This window comes from Gobius niger (genome assembly GCF_951799975.1).
Source record: "Gobius niger genome assembly, chromosome: 17".
Classification (NCBI taxonomy): Eukaryota; Metazoa; Chordata; class Actinopteri; order Gobiiformes; family Gobiidae; genus Gobius; species Gobius niger.
Window position 1 is genome coordinate 15,511,121 of NC_136868.1, and position 16,881 is coordinate 15,528,001.

Sequence of the window (16,881 nt, forward strand, 5' to 3'; positions counted from 1 at the left end):
TGTAAACAGTTACTGTGTCTTTAGGGGAACATCAAACAAGATTTTTGTGATGCCTGTTTTAATGACTTATGAAAGAGTTTCCAGTCTTTTCAAACGAATGGACGGATTTGAGGGCAATCCGACAAAGAAATACTTCTGACTGTTTATGGCATTCTTTTCGCCTGCAGCTTGTCTAAAAATGGCATGGTATTACAGACATCTGACTTTCCTTGAACATTTTCCCAGAACCATCCCTGCAAAGAAGCTGCCTAGGAACCGGTTCACAACTATGTATATTACATTTAAAGTCCAAGTAAAATCCCTTCATAAAGCTTACATTTTACATAAATCAATCTTATTCTTGAAATATCATCAAAACACCATTTCACAATATTCTATTTTAAAGCAAAATCAAATGTCTTTTCATAATCCTCGTAAGGGATGGTCCTGGAACAAAAGATGATTGATCATTTCTACATCCATATATTCTGAAACTGATGGCTATTGATGGGTCCAACATGAGGACCATTGCCATATCAAAAGAAATACAGTATATGGAAGCCCTTGTAGTAAAAAGGTCATGTGACTGAAACCATATAATATGAAACATTTTTTTAATTTTGTGCAGACATCAGTCCAGTCTATTTTCTCATCTGTGCAGTGTGGCTCTCAGGGAGATACTAATTTATTCAAGAGTTCATTCTCAAACGTCCTGGAGTATCCACAGAGTTGTATATTTACCACTATACGCTCCAGGAAAGCACCCTGAAGAATTGCATAATCCAAATCAGACAACTTTGAAGTAGCCTTGAGTATTGCACAGTTCTGTTTCTGTCTGAGTTGTGGCTTTGTAAATTGTGTATTGTATGAAATTTACTATAATTGTATGGACAAGGCATGTAAATAAATAAATGACTTGGCGTAAACTTCAAATTGATTGAGTCTTTGAGTGTATATTATTGGAATACATAAGCAAGAGTGGTTGACATGACAACAGGACAATAAGCTCTCATAATTTAAAATGTGGTGCATTCATGTGCTATTTCCCATCTGCATTTTAACCTTATGTACTGATAAGCCACCTGGGAAGCAAACCGCATTCTCATTTGTACTTTGAAAATCATTTAGAATGTCCAAAACACAGTTATTTACCTTAATAAATCCTTTTCTTGGCCCCTCTGGAGATAATGCAAGTGTTAACGGGATGATTGGGGGTGTTTCATCTCCCCCTGGTGTCTCTGACCATAAAACCACACTTACAGTTTTCCCTGCTCCGCCCCAGAGCACCAATACACACTAATGGAATCATGCAGAAGAAGCTAACAGGCTAACGGGTGAAGCTAACTGCGGGCTAGCACCACTTTAAACAGTATTTACAGCCAAATTTGAGTGAAAAAAATTCGAAGGAGATTTTATAATGTAAACTGTTACTGTTCTTATAAAACTCTGTGCTAGATGTATTTTTCAGGACTTTTTAAGTAAAAACTTGTATACAGTATAGAGATTTCTTGGGGTAATGTTAGTCTTTGGACATGTTTGCTACTCCCTCTCAACATGGTGAATTTCTATGGTAGTGTTAAATCTCTATCATTAATTCTTGGTACAATCCTATTTCAGTAATGAAAGACCCCACTTTTAATGCACATGCAGTAATATTGAGATGAAAATATCCCGTAACATGCATTCAAATTGGAAAGCTCTTTTCTAGGTGGTGAGTACCCACCATGTGGTCTCCGAAATGTGCAGTGGCACTTTGTGTTATTACTATAATAAACTTATGCAGCAGGGAGTGAGACAGGAAGAGTGTTGACTAGGCCTAAAGTAACACGTCAGTGACACCTTGAGGAGCGCCCCTCTGAAAATTAGACACAGCTTGAAGAGAGAAGGGGACTGCCGTTTTTACTAAGGAAAAACAAATGCATCAGTGGTGCATTTCAGGACATGGCCTTTCCTGCCTGACAACTGGGCTTATTACGTCTGGCTAGTGCACCAGTTTTGGGAAAAAAAAAAAATCTATGATGTACATAAGTGCTGTGATAATGATTTATGTTTTAAATAAAACTAGTTCATGTTTCGAACACATCCAGGAGACACTAGAGACAGCTGAAATATCAACTTTTCAGAGCATGTTTCTAGACGTCTTAAGTACAGGGTTAGCAGATTTTCCCAGGATATTTTGTTCCAGATGACATTACATTTCCCAAATAACTTGCAACCAATAAAAGTCTGATTTTGATTTTAATACATTTATTTACCAACAGATAATACCAAAAAAGGAGCAAACATTGCAACACTGAGAGCACCTCAAAATTAAAGTAATGTTTATGCCCTTTTAGTTATGTTCTCATTCACAAACATTGTCCAAGAAAGAGGTCTACTTTGGTGACAATATAGTTAAAAACACATTTCATCTTAAAATTCCTCAATGTGACAGTTATAAAATTCAGGGTATTACTTGTAAGGCCTTGATTCATTTGGCAGGCAGACAATATTGTATCAGCCATCACACTTCAAATATTACAAAACTCACACAGGCGTACAAAGTCACTTCTCTACTAAGAACCAAAATATTTGCAGTCTGATTGCATTGATCAAAATTGCTAAAATATCTGTTTTGTTATTCACTATTAGAGTTCAGTCTGACCTGCAAAATTTCCCCTACCTTATAAAAACAGCTGTCTTTTAAGAAAAAAAAAGCAGGAAAATGTTACTTGCAATACTCTGCATTCAACAATACAGACTATAATAACTTACTTCCATTATTAACACATTTTTCCAACGTACTGATTAAGTGGCAGCAATTAGCCCTCTTGAAAAAAGGGGTTTTGTGTGGGGTGTTTTCAGGTTGTCCCCATGTCTGTATAGGTTTTTCCAGGTGGTAATTTCCATATACTGTACACCACGTTGGTGATGTTTTGCATTTCAGTGCAATAAATTCCAGCTCTATAAGCTATATTTCCTAAAGTCTTGCTTTCCAGAGAAAGTCCACCAGACACCATCCTGAGTAAACAAAGAGGACATTTCCTGTGACAGAGGCTCAGGAAAACTTGAGTATTCAGCTGTGGGTGGTTGCACAGGTTTAATAGCCACTGGTGCTTATCTTTTCAGATTGGCAAAAGGCTGTAAGGACAGCTGACTGGCATGTTTCACGTACACGTTCCCATCCTCCAGCTTGACTTCATACACTTGTTGCTAAAACAAAGAACAAGAGACAAATGGTTACAGGTGATGGTTAAAAAAAATACACGGGTCAAGTTTCTTAGGGAAAGTATTCAAAGAGTGACGTGAGAAGCTTTTTTCTGCCATGTTCTCTGGTAGCCTACAATCGACTAGACAAGATGGATATTATTATTATTATCATTGACTATTGACATAAAAAGATGGTCCATATTAAAAGAAAAGACACACATAAAAACAATACATTTATCTCCTGTATAGGCTCAACAGCCAGGGATAATTTGCATTTTAAATATTTTACATTATGGTCTAAATCTGGAACATTTTTTTTTATCAGGGGCATGCCTTCAAAATATCTTCACATAAGATGTATGATATTCAGCTGTGTCCTTCCCTTCAGAGGTTTCCACAGCTTTCCCAACACAACTAACCTGTAGGGATGTCCCAGACTCGCCGGTCCTGAGATCAAAGTCATAGTCGTGCCAGGGACAGAAGACTTTGAGAACTCCATCTGCCTCCTCTATGTCCCCCTCACACAGAGGGCCACCTGACAACACAGTATCATCGGTGAGTAGAGCATCATAAACGAACATGAGACTAATGTGACTCTTAAATGGTGGTGGAACAATGGTGTGGGCCGTGGGTGCAGACACAGCACTGCTCTGCACAGCTGCAGCTCACGTCACGGTGTAAACAGAGGGTGAACCGAGGCTTGGCTAGCAGCAGTGTTTACAACAGGTGACTGTGAGCTCATGCTTTAGATTTACCAGAATGGGCACAGCGGGCATCCAGGGCGAAAAACTCGCCTTTGACGTAGAAGAGGCACACATCTGCATCGTAGCCGAGGGAGGAATACACGAGTCGGCAGCGCTTCTTGGAAAGCTCCGCTGTTGGGCCTACGAGCCTCCACGAACCGCCCCCCGTCTTCCCCTCGTCATCTCCCGTGCCAGAAGCCATAAAGGAAGCCGAAAAGAGCTGCTTTTCTAATTTGTGCTAGTACAGATTTCCATTTTTCCGACGAAGAAAAGAGAGTGGGCATTTTGCTTTGTGCAAATATTCCATATTAAGTGGGTCAGCGGTGGAGAGCGGTCAGCAGCAGCGCGTTAGCCGCATCGGACTCGAGCAGACGAGCGAGCGCTCTCCCTGCGCCTGCTCCGCATCCAGCTGCATCCAGCTGCAGCTTCTGCTCATGCTAATAACAAGGCATCCTAGCTAGCTATCTTTTCAGCACTTAACACCACCATTATGCGCACAAGAAATACTTGTATTTATTCACAGACACATAATTATTTAAGCACATGATTGTTCTTTTGGTTTCAGAAAGGGATTTGACTGTTTTAGTTTCTGAATTACCCAAATACAGTTTTGCAAAAAATTCTGTGTGCCTGGACCAGATTCTGATGTAGCCTACGTGCGTCATCAAGTTAGCAGAATTTAGCACAAAGGTTAGTCAGGTAAGCCTTTCCACAAAGTTATCATCCATGATAGAAGCAGATAAAAAAATATTGCTTTAACTTCACACATTATGATTCTATGATATCAGCAAATATTTGCCTAACTCCCAACCTGCAAATTTGGCCCTTGAAACCATATTGCAGAACTGTCAAAAATACATAAGCACAATCTGTCTTCCTTCAGTTTTTATTCACCCTGGCTCCATCCCGTGAGCGTGCCAGTTCTATTGCCGCTGGCAGCTAATCCACCAAAGTAATATAAGTTTTTGTCTTTGATGGAAGTGATGCATAACAGACTTTGGGGCTGGTTTTTAACTTTGTGCTAAAGCGGCAAAGCATTTATGTTCAACGCGCAGGGAGAGGACCGCTGCATCTTGTCGTCTATTCACTTGAGCGCTGCAAAACAGAGCAGGACACTCAGCCAGTGTAAAGAAATTGAAGCTAGGTGAATTTTTTCAGACTAAATCAAGCCCAGATCTGATGGATGTCCTGAGTCATACTGTATTCGAAACCTGTTACATAAGTTGTTTAAAGTTGACATGAGAGGAAAGTGAATGCATTCATTTTGGCTCATCGTTCTCCGGAGGTCACTTAAGTGTTGAGGTTACGGAAAGGGTGGCAAGTTAACCTGAATATGTTTTTGTCCTTAATGAAAAGGGCAAACGGCAGGTGTGAGGTGACAAGCAACTCAGCACTTACTGCAAAGAAAAGTGTGAAAGCCACTCCTGTGGAAGCAATTAGACAAGATTGAAACGATTTTTGAAGGAGAGAGGAGGGAGAAAAACTCAAATCAAACTGATGTACTGTGGAAAATGTGAACAAGAAGTCTGGATGGGAACAATAAACAATGCTGAAAAAGTGCACTGTGGTCCAATATGATCACAAGGGTACCTATACCGTTCATAAATCTATTACTTTAAGCATGGACACGGATAGCATTTGCATTCAGGGCCTTAATTTGGTGAGGAGTGTGTCTGGCCTGGATAGGGTTTTTGACTAAAACCAGAGCCCAAGACCATCCATCACTGGAGCCTCGTGTTGTCCACAGAGCAGAAACTACCCTCAAAACTCTCCCGACTCATCTGCCAAACATGGAGCCACGCCAGTGCTCCACACAACATGCTTTTCATTAGCAAAGCCAAAGCCCGGGCCAAGATCGAGACACCATACCTGCCTCACTGAGAGCTTTTATGCCTCTTGTTTCATGTTTGAAATTAGACTCAGTTTTCTTGCTGCTGTGACCTCTGTCTTCCAGAACTGAACAGTCTCTGCCAGCTACAACACTTTGAACTATTTAAAAAAAGAAAGAAAGAAAGGTAGCACTTAGATGTTTTCTAGCCAGCATTCAGGAAGACTCAACTTATATAGGGCTTTACAGCAAGGAACCACTCACCCATTCATACACCAATGTACGCACTGGAGGTGGGGTTCGAACCCACAACCTTCCAATCACAAGATGACCATGCTCTACCAACTGCGCCACCATTCCCCTAAATTAGAGCAATGTGAGGGAGTCATGGGGCTATTTGGACACCCGCTTTACATTTTTATCAAGACTGGAGCTAGGAATGAACTGCAAACTCTCTATAGATAAGGCCACTGTGATTCCATACACATGTCCTAAAATGTCTTAAGAAGACTGTGTAAAGCAACTGTGATTGAAAGGACAGGATTTGATTCAAATAAGCACACAAATGTTTTTGTGGCGACCCAGAACAAGCTGAAAGATACTATCTAAACCTTTGAACTGAACTTAAAATGCATTTTTCGCCACCCATACAAAAGACGACACAATCCAGGAAGACCTTTAACAAGTGCATCTGGTTTTAAATGTATATTGTGGATTTGTCACTCTAAAAGTTGTGAACTCTGCACAATTACATAATCAAATTGAGTTTATGTAGTGGCAATATACATTTAATACTAAGTCTGTGCAACTAGACAGAGGAAAACGCGGCTTTCATCATCTTGAGTCCAAATCCCCAGTCATCTTTGAAGTTGACTGGACAGGAGACGGAGGCCACAGCTGAAATTCTCGGCTCAGTCCCAAAGTCTGGACCTCAATGAGTCCACAAGGCCCAGGACGGTCCCGCTGCTAAAACGATAAGTAGTTCAGGGGCAAGTCAGGAGCCTTATATGCACACTTTATGTGAGCCTGCAGTGCTGCTGACTTTGCTTGAGGGAGAAATCCACAACACATTATGTCCTTAATGTCAAAAACGGGAGCTATGTGGAATGTCTGAAAGCATCAATGCTGCACAGTGTTGTTTAATGTACTGTAACTCAACGTAACGCAACAACTCAATCAACACCAATCATTCAATATCAATTTTATTACAACAAATAACTCTAGACCTGCTGAAAATGTTGATCATATTGACACAATATGAAAAAGAAATGAAATAAGAGGAAGCATTCAAAGGGATTAATGATTTATTGTTTTTTTTCTATCAGCACAATGCAGATTATGATACTATGATGATATGATGAAGGTGAGGTCTTTAGGGGCCAAACAAAAATGGTTTCGAAGGCCATATTTGGGGCCGAGGCCATAGTTTTGACACTCCTGTTCTAGCTACTTTCTTATCCCGATCTCGTTAAAGTAAAGCGTGTTGAGATCCTGTTAATACCTCTGAGAGTGAACCGTCCTATAAATGCTCAGCTGTGTTTATGAGGGCAAGAGGAAAACTGCACTGTTTTGCACGAACCCTGTTTGCACCGCACGGGCCTGCAATGCCCTCTCACTCTTCGACTGTTATAGGACCGTGTAGAGCAATAACGCATGGTCTAATGACAAGGCATGGGGGCTGCTCACACCATTACCGACCTGCAGCGCTTAGCTTTTGGCTGCAGACGCTGTAGACTGAAGGCATCATTTGGTTTAACAAAACACCAGTCTCCCCGCGGGACTTGGAAAGGTCGAAAGACAAGATGTTTCATTGGACATAAGTTTGGTTGAAATTTAGGAAACTTGCAATAAGCAGAAGCAAACCCCTTCCTAGAAACTGGCCCCAAACTTTCTACTCTTCTGCATGATTTGTTTTTGTGACTGTTAGTATTTGCTTGGAGCTGTGAATGAACAGTCAGCATCTACTTTATGCAGGGATAATCAAACTGTGTTCCATGCCACACAACTTGTTCAAACATGTGGGGAGAATGTTTTTATTTGATATGAAACTGTTTGTATCTGGAGATAGTTTAGCGCATAAGGTTAGGGGTCTGGATGCACATTGTCACAGTCTGCAAAATGTCCCACCTACAAACATATGTCTACATTCCTCCAGCTCTATACACAATACATCTTGTTCTTCTGGGCTCCTGCTTCAGAGACCCGGACAAAGTGATTTCATCAGAGGAAAATGCAGACATGATGATGGTTTTAGAGAGTGCAACACATGCTGCGTGAAACGTGATTTATTGACAGAGATGTCAATAAAACAAAATTTTGTTTTCCCTGAAATAAGCCAAAGATACAACATGTTCGCAACTGTCAGTGCCACAATAATTCCCCAAGCAATTAAATGGCAAATGGAATAAAATAGATGGCACACTTTTGAGTTGAATCTACCAAACTCATATTATCGGCATATACAGTATAAGTATCAAAGCCATTGTTTCTTGAAGTTAATCAACCTGACCTGTTCAACTAAACACTTTACACAGCAGTATGGTGACATGTATGGTGACATTTTTGTTTTGTTTTTGATACAATAGCACCTTCTGCTTGTGGCACACTTCTGTGCTCTCACTCTTCGCCATTTGTCATTGAGCTGTCCATTTTATTTCCACTTTTCAGGTTTTGTTGTTAGCACAGCCCCAGGCACAGATGGAGACTGACAAGAGGAAACAAATTGATATGGGTGTCCCTTGTCCTTGAAAGGTGCAGGAAAGGATACAACTCTCAATGTTATAAAGAGAAGATGTATGGGCTGTATATCGCGCTTTAGATGGGTATACGAAAAAATGTTAGCAATTGCGTGCAAAGGATAGAATGCAATAAAACATTGGATTTGGAAACTGCAATTGAAAGTGGTCCACAGAGACGCATAAAGGTCTTTTCTCTATCTTTCCTTCAGTAGCCTCAGTCAGTCCTGTCCTGCTTAGATCCCATCAAAGTTATTCCCTGTGGTCAGAGCTTTGAACCTCAACATTGTCCCATCGGAGCACTCTTTTTGATTGGGCTGTGTGTAGTAGCATGTAAGAGGTTTTCTTTTACGTCTGGACATTGATCCATACATGTAGTAGCATCTTGGGTGGATAGAAGTGGCCAGAGGCTTCCCTTAAAAAACAACACATACTCAAACCGTGCGTGAGTGCATTGTTGTACTTGAGACTGATTGAAGGCGTCTATTTAGAGAGTGACCTCCCAGGCAGTGCGCCTGTCAGATGTTTGCTTCCACATAATTATTTTTGTCCAAAAGATCAACACATTTTAACCACATTTACACTACAACTGCACCACGCATCCTGCCCTCATTTGGGCAAATGTAAGAAAAATTGGATACATCTATCAATTCTGAACTTGAGACAGCTGAGTTGGAAGGAAGGCTTTAGGGAAAGTCGTGTCAGCGTTGTCAAAGGCCACTTGAAAGGGAGAAGAGGATTGGGGCTGGTTTCTGAGTCAGACCACATCAGAGGACCCTGGTCAAAAGTTCTGTCCCGGCTCTAGACTTCTGAGGTGGGACTGGTTTAAAGAGGTTCTGGTTCATCTGGGAAAGTGAACGCTGACAGACAAAAGCTCTCCTGGATTCACAGTCAGCCTGTTAACTAATGCTGAGGCTAAACTGTGATCCACATCGTCTGCCATGGATATATATAAATAAAATGCTTTTCAATAATATCTTTGGGCCCTGGGACTGGAATTTCAAAACAAATATGTGCATGTTTGATTTAACTTTGTGGGATTTAATTCTGTCTTTTACTCTTGACCTAAACTGACCAAAGAGGCATCAAAATATTGAAGCAAATTGCTTCTACCTGAACCATTATTTACAAGTGAATGCTTTCAGTGTGGCCTAGCTTTTTCCACTGATGGGTGTACCCCCCACTGTCTGATTCATAGCTTGCAGTCTGCTTACATATTTAGTTGACTGCTGATAGATAAATGGTAAACGCCTGCATGTGTGGTGTCACTTTGACACACATGGCCAACATAAGTGAGGGAGATCAAACCGCTTGGTGAACAATGGTGCTAAAATGGTCTAATGACCTGGATCACTGTCACTACACAATGCATTAGCAGGTTTCTCTAATCACTGTAATCACCTATTGTTTTTTTCCATTACACGCAGATCTGTCTAGACCACGTCATGAAGTGCCCACGGCTAAATCTCAATGGCACTGAGCTGAAATAGTACCAGTGTTGAAGTACATTTCAGAGATAGCGTGAGACCCCATCAGCAAAGACTTTACACTACACAGCGGATGTTTATACAGAGTTCTGTGTGAACGCCACATATGAAAATACAGAGCATTAATAATTTATAGAACCCCAGCAGGAAATGATCTTTGAAGTTACCGTTTATTGTGATTAATCTATTAATGACCAGGTTCATTGGCAGCATTCAGCAATTAAAAATGCATGCATCGTCCTCAATGCACTGGTCATCATTGCTATTCATTTTAAAAGCAGCTATTCAAAAGCTGATCTCTTGAAACAATATTTTTTGATTATTAGAAATATGCAAATGACCAAGACCTTCTCAGCACCAAAAAAAAAAACTTTATCCTCAACTTCTTCCTATCATCCTGTCACTTTCTTTCCAACTGAAAAAATAAGCTATGCCCCTCCTCTCACTCTATACCAGGGGTCCCCAACTTAATCAGCTTGAGGTCCGCAAACCTTTCTTTTGTAACTTTCGACATATTTCCAGGGTCCGGACATATGCAGTTATTTCTCTTGAAAATGTTAAAACATGAACACAGGTTGTCTATATACAAAGCAGAACTGATTAATGAATAAAAAATGTTGCCATCTTATTTCAATGTTATTCAAACTGGTTAGATAATTTTTAATTCAGTCTTAGAAATTAAGTGTATTAAGAGGATGAAAAGGCTTTAGGGTCCGGACTAATGTCTCTGGAGGTCCGGATATGGACCCAGGTCTGCCAGTTGGGGACCCCTGCTTAATACATAAGTCACCACTTGGATTTAACTATCTTATGATCTGGGAATGCTGCAGTTAGTCAGGTCTTCTGTAGGTTCAGCAACACAGTGTGAACAATAAGATCAGCTGACGACCTGGACATCCTGAATGACCAGGTCTTTCCATCAATGGATTTCTTCTGATGACACGGGCATATTCCAACATGACTGCCAGGATTCATCAGGCTCATGTTGTGAAAGTGTGGTTCAGGGAGCATCTTATTCTATATTCTTATACTGTGGCCATACCGCCTATGCTCTGCCCAATCCCGTCAGACCTTGGAAGCTAAGCAGGGAAGGGCCTGGTCGGTACTTGGATGGGAGACCGTTTGGTAACACCAGGAAGCCTAGCGAATGTAGTGCGCGAGTGAGTGTGTGGTGGTGGTCGGAGGGGCCGATGGCGCAGACTGGTTGCCTCGCTTCCGTCAGTCTACCCCAGGGCAGCTGTGGCTACAGTAGTAGCTTACCGCCACCGAGTATGGAGTGAATGAATAGTGCAATGTAAAGCGTCTTTGAGTATCCAGAAAAAGCGCTATATAAAACCGATGCATTATTATTATTATTATTCACAAATCAATCGGAGTCCAGAACTTAATCCCCTTGAGCATTTTTGGGATGTGCTGGAGAAGGCTTTGTGCAGGGGTCACACTCTCCCATCGTCGTCAATGCAAGATCTTGATGCAAAATGTATGCAGCACTGGATCTTTTATCATTGCAGAAGCTTATGCCACAGTGAATGCGTGCTGTAATATAAGCTACAGCTACCCGTTAGCCTTAGCTTCTTCTTCGTGATTCCATTAGTGTGTATTGGTAGCTCTGACCCTTAGGCAGCGAAGTTGCAATTGTGATTTTCTGGCCAGAGACACCGGGGGAGATGAAAGACCCCCCAATCATTCCATTAACACTTGTATTACCCCCAGAGGAACTACGGAAAGGATTTATTAAGGTAAATAAGTTACTTAGTACTGCTTTAAAGAATAAGTTTTTGATATCGTGTGTAAAAAAGGGATTCATTCCTTTTGGTATACTGTAAAAAAAAATTTTTTAGAGACAAGAACTATAACCTGTAAAGGGTTGGGGATTTGCTTTCCATGTTGTGCCGTCCATCACCAGCAAATACTAAATGACCTCAAACAACGTACTGTCACATTTTCAATACGTTTTTGTGTGTGTCTACTTTCAGTGATTGAAAGAGATGCAACACAGCCCATAAGCCGTCTTTACTATCTTACCACACGTGTAGTTTTGTGGTGAAGGAACTTTCAGAAAAAGAAAAGTGTGTTTGCACCCTCGACACCGTTGTTTCTAGATTTCTCTCTGGTTGCTGTAATAAGTTGCTCGGGGTGAAAGTGGGTCAGAGCTCGAGCTGTCCGGATGAAATAACCCCAGAATGATCCTGGGAAACGCAATGTCTTCCTCACTTTTAAGCTTCGGGAAATTTCAAAGGATTTTTTTTTCTTAATGAGGTGCTGAGAATCTTAGCAGCCCCAGGTCTGAAGGCCAACATAGCAGCCATAATACTCCAATAAAATACCTCAAACCCAAAAGTAAAGCAGCAGTATAATGTGGCGCTGCGCAGCTCCCCTTGAGGAAGTGGTTTCTAAGTTTTATCTAAAAATCAGCTTCTGGGAAACTGCACAAGCACGTTATGAGCTGTTGTGTGACATTGCAAAGGTGCAGATTAAAGCATAAATACCATGTACCAGACACTTAACAGGCACTAATATGACTGTAGTTTTTACTAAGTGAGCTAAACGGTTGAAAATAGTCCTCTGTGACGCAGAAAATGACTATACCAAAGGAAGAAAATATGCTTGATTTAAATAAGCAAAGAAAAGGATTGAATTATCTGTCTGTGAACTATTGAATGTTGAACTCTACTTTTATTAACCTATATCTGGCTATGGGATCATCACGCAAGAGGAAGCACTTATCGCAAGAAATGTGGTGGCTATCTCGGTTTGTGCATATTACTCAAATTAACCATGAGATATGTTTGATAAAATAGGCTACTTTATGAAAAAAACAAACATTTTATTAACTATAAACAGAAATACAAGATAAACTGAATAACATTGTGGTGAAAGTGCTTTGCGTTACAGGAGGAAAAGTGTTACTTAGTGTAACTTAAAGCTCCTTTAGCTCACCACTGCGTCGCAAACATACTGGCCTGAACACAGCCTGTTACACGAATACAAAGATGTTTCTTTTCTTTCTCCATGGTCTGCCATCAAAATCCCATTTTCCTCTCCGCTGTGCGCGATCTGCTAAAGGTGATACGAAACATTATTCAATCACAGCCACTGAGTAAATGATAGGATACCCGGAGTGAGGTGAGCAGTCTCAGGCTGGAAACCTATGTTTTTAAATTGGCTTTTGCAGTGAGATGAGAAATGGCACCACTGTGATCTAAACTGCATCACGATTTGAGTTTATAAAAAGTGTTGCATGTGATAAGGCTGTGCTCTGTGTGGATCATTATGAGTTCTATTTGATATACTCATTCATTACAGATTCATGCCTTTTCCTTGTCGTTGTGTCGGAAACAGTTCACGGGTATCGAGCCCACCGTAAATGGGGGTCAGGCCCAGGTCAGAAAGCAGCAGGTTGGACGGGGAAATATAGCAATCACTCTGGTAGTCTCAGAACTGTTAGCATCAAACTACAACCGGATGAGAGATAATGATCAGTGGCACAGATCGACATGCAAGGAAAACCAAAAGCCACCCAAGGAGTTCAAACACTAACTGCACATAAATTTGTTAGCATGATAGACCACAATATTTGAGAAAAAAAAAATCAGATAAGCAGGTAATGCTCATAAAAGTGACTTGTGCGATAGTAAATCACATTAGAATGTATGGGACACATAATTTATTTCATCACAATAGTCCCATTGAGAGTCACAATATTTCAATCAACGCAGCCCTGGTCACCGGTGTCAAGGTTAAGGTCAAATGTCATTGTGTCGACCAGCGCCTCACAGGAACAATATGAAAAGAACTATAGAATGCCCTACAATTACAAAAACAGCAAAAAACACAGCAAAAAACAGACCTTGTTGCATTGTCTTTTCCTAAATGTTTACTGATGAAAGATAGAAGTCAAATGTGCAGGAGGGATTTTGAGAACGAGAAACGAGTTTGGGACAAAACTCACTTCACAGTTTGAACAGGAAAAATGAAGTACCCCAGCTTTAAAAAAAGAACAATAAACATTTATAACTGGGGGCCCTATTGCATGTGTTTTAGTTGTATAGAAACTGGACCTGGAGGAAGTCTGAAGTTTCACACAGAATGGCCCCATATGGCTCAAGATTGAAACCTAAGGACGTTCTTACTTTAAGACACGAGTGCTCACCAAGATAGAGAGAGTGCAAAAGACAAGGATTATTGTAACCATTGTGTTTTTTGCTCTTTTTCTTCAAACGGTATCGTTTTTTTGGGATTAGCTTGGTGGTAAAAGCGTTTAGGTCAGGATTCTTACGTAAGAGTATGTACAAATCAAACCAAAAGCTTCCACAGCTGCTAAACATCATCACATAAGACATGTGTTTTCTCCATTTCAAAACTACTCTGATGACAAACGCAGGCTCCTCTCCATTGTTCTCAAACTCATCCTCCTGGAGTCTTGCCCTCTCAGGATCCAGATCTGCTCTTTCTGGTGTCTGCCGCCAAAATACTCAGAATACCACTGTGCTTTATCCGTCCGAGCAGACTGGTGTGCTCAAGGTTTCCTCTTTTAAAGTCAGCTCCGGGGGGCTTTGGAGGGCAGCAGTAAATTTAGGCCCAAGATTCGTGAGTTGCATATTCACATCCTCCACAGTAAGTGGATATTTTGAAGGAAAAATCAAAAAGATAAAAAGAGCTATTTATAATTTACATAAAAAGCATTAGTGGGAAATGCAGTGACCTTCCAGTCTGTCCAGCCTCAAAGTCCAAACGTATTCAGGACGATAAAACATTCATGCTTTTATTTATTCTTACCTGAATTCAGTCACGTTTTAAGGTTGCAATGTATTTAGAGTACAACTGACATCATGCTGCTCTGAAAAGACTAATCTGATTTAGAGCAAGTGCAGATGGACAGCTCAATGTCAGAAAACACTGTGAGATCTATTTGTGCCTTTTCTCCGAAGTTTGAAAGTCTCGCCTTATTTCTGAGAATAATAAAATGTGTCAAACTGATGAATGCATCACAGCATATGAGAAGCAAAACCTGAGCCTTTCCAAGGAAGGCCCATTCTGAAACCTATACGGTCTTTTACACAGAGACACCACGGGAAGCAGCTGTCTGGAGATGTGGAGAGACAAGCAGCTCTGACCCAAAGCAAACTCGGGATGGGGTTTTACTTACGGACAAACACACAATTATGTAACATGGTGAGATAAGGCCAAAAAACAAATGGCTTCATTGGGTAGAATAATCAATCACCTCGGAATTGTCAAAAGTGATTACCCTTCTGCAGAACTTTATAATAAGCCTTATAAAGCCTTAATAAATCATGAACTTACACTTAATTAATCATGAACTATTCATTAATTAGGTGTAACTCTATTAAACTCAATAGTTTTAATACTTAATGAACTATGAAGTAACAATTTATAAACACATTTTAAGATGCTATATTAGACCATGATTTAATCACATATTAATGATTAGTTGATGTATAGATTATTATGAACTAATACTGCAAATATGACAAGACCAATTCAGGCAGTTGTTAACCATTAGTCGTTTTGTGACATTTTCCAAAGTGTTGACTAATCAGGCTATATTACATATTTGTTAATGTATGATATTTCCCCATCAAGCCAAAACACCAGGATGAACAACAGATAGTCTTAAATTCACATAAACACATAAAGTTGAGTACCATAACATTATAATAAAAACAAACATACAATATGTAGTCATGTCAATATCTTTACAATCCACGGGTAACAAGATGTTTGCTTGATGTTACACAAACACTTTCACAGAAAAACTATGGTCATTCTATTCTTTATTTCTATATATATTTTTAAAGGGAACTGCAGGGGAGTTTCACATTTTGAGAAATTCCACATCCACCCAAGCTCATAGAAAAAGTAAGACTCGTCTTAGTCATCTTTGGCCAATAGGGCGGGGACAGTAGACGCCTGTGTCTGAACATAGAGCTGCATTAAACGAAATTATAGATCCACCTCAGACTTAGCCTGGTTTTACCGGACCCTCGTACTCATTGCGTTTCCTACAAGGGTCTGGACCTTCACAATTGGGCTCTGTTATCAGGTGGGAGGGGTGAACTCCTTTGAAACGATTGGATCTGATTTTTGCTGGCGTTTGGTCGTGACGTATCTGATGCACCCGAGTGAGTGAAACAGCCATCATAACTCTTGGGGGCATTCCTTGCGCATTCCAAGACTTAAATTTTAATTTCTGGATATTTGGGAGCCGAGCCAGAACGGATTCAAGAGCTTCCAATACTTTCGTATCCGCCCCATTGCCAAACTACAACCAGCAAATGCCTGACGTCACCGACATCACCCGCCTCCCCCGCTCGCTCGATGTAACGCGGTCTCTGAGATCACGCCCAGACGTACATGTAGGGAAATTATAATTGACCGGAGTTCACAGATGGCTAAGGCCAGGCTACCACAGAATGACAGACTCTTAAAACAATATGACACTGTAATATTGCACACACACAGGTGGACCAACAAACAAAAATAACACAGCAGCTCAGTCTCCTCCTACGAAGCATGTTCCAAAAACAGACAAAAAGGCGGGAAACACCTCGCCCATCGGTGAGAAGTTAGTGATTTACATGCTCTTATGTTGACATTTAACCGAAAGACTTACTCATCTCTGTAGACTCTGACTCTCAGTTCTAAATCCGCTCTGATCTGTCTTGTAGTGCTGAGGCCTGTTTTCTCACAGCTTTAATGCATAAATGTACAATACTGTTGAGATGACGTTCACCAAATGACAAAGTTCTATGGTTGTGTTTGATTTATAACATTTGATCCTGAACTCTACAGAGACCAAGAAAACCCTGGTACTGTTTTACATGTAATTCCATACTTGACCACCTGAGGCTATACAATGACCCCTTTCACTGCCAGACAGTGGTACCTTCCCCCGC

General features: G+C 40.7%; 1 protein-coding gene across 1 annotated transcript; it reads right to left on the minus strand.

Moving 5' to 3' along the window:
• Positions 1-2,711: 2,711 nt before the first annotated feature.
• Positions 2,712-4,326, minus strand: LOC306976678 (Rieske domain-containing protein). Its single transcript, XM_079574705.1, has 3 exons — positions 3,924-4,326; positions 3,588-3,703; positions 2,712-3,171 (listed from the first exon to the last, which is right to left on the minus strand). Exons 1-3 carry the CDS (start codon positions 4,111-4,113, stop codon positions 3,076-3,078), a joined length of 402 nt encoding a protein of 133 aa, XP_079430831.1. The 5' UTR covers positions 4,114-4,326; the 3' UTR covers positions 2,712-3,075.
• Positions 4,327-16,881: the final 12,555 nt, after the last annotated feature.

Excerpts from the sequence above, each read along its gene's own strand:
- LOC306976678 (XM_079574705.1), bottom strand. The coding sequence starts at position 4,113 with ATGGCTTCTGGCACGGGAGATGACGAGGGGAAGACGGGGGGCGGTTCG. Across the intron at positions 3,704-3,923 it reads TGCCCGCTGTGCCCATTCTG|GTGGCCCTCTGTGTGAGGGG; the intron begins GTAAATCTAAAG and ends CTGTGTTGTCAG. Across the intron at positions 3,172-3,587 it reads AGTCTGGGACATCCCTACAG|CAACAAGTGTATGAAGTCAA; the intron begins GTTAGTTGTGTT and ends TCTTTGTTTTAG.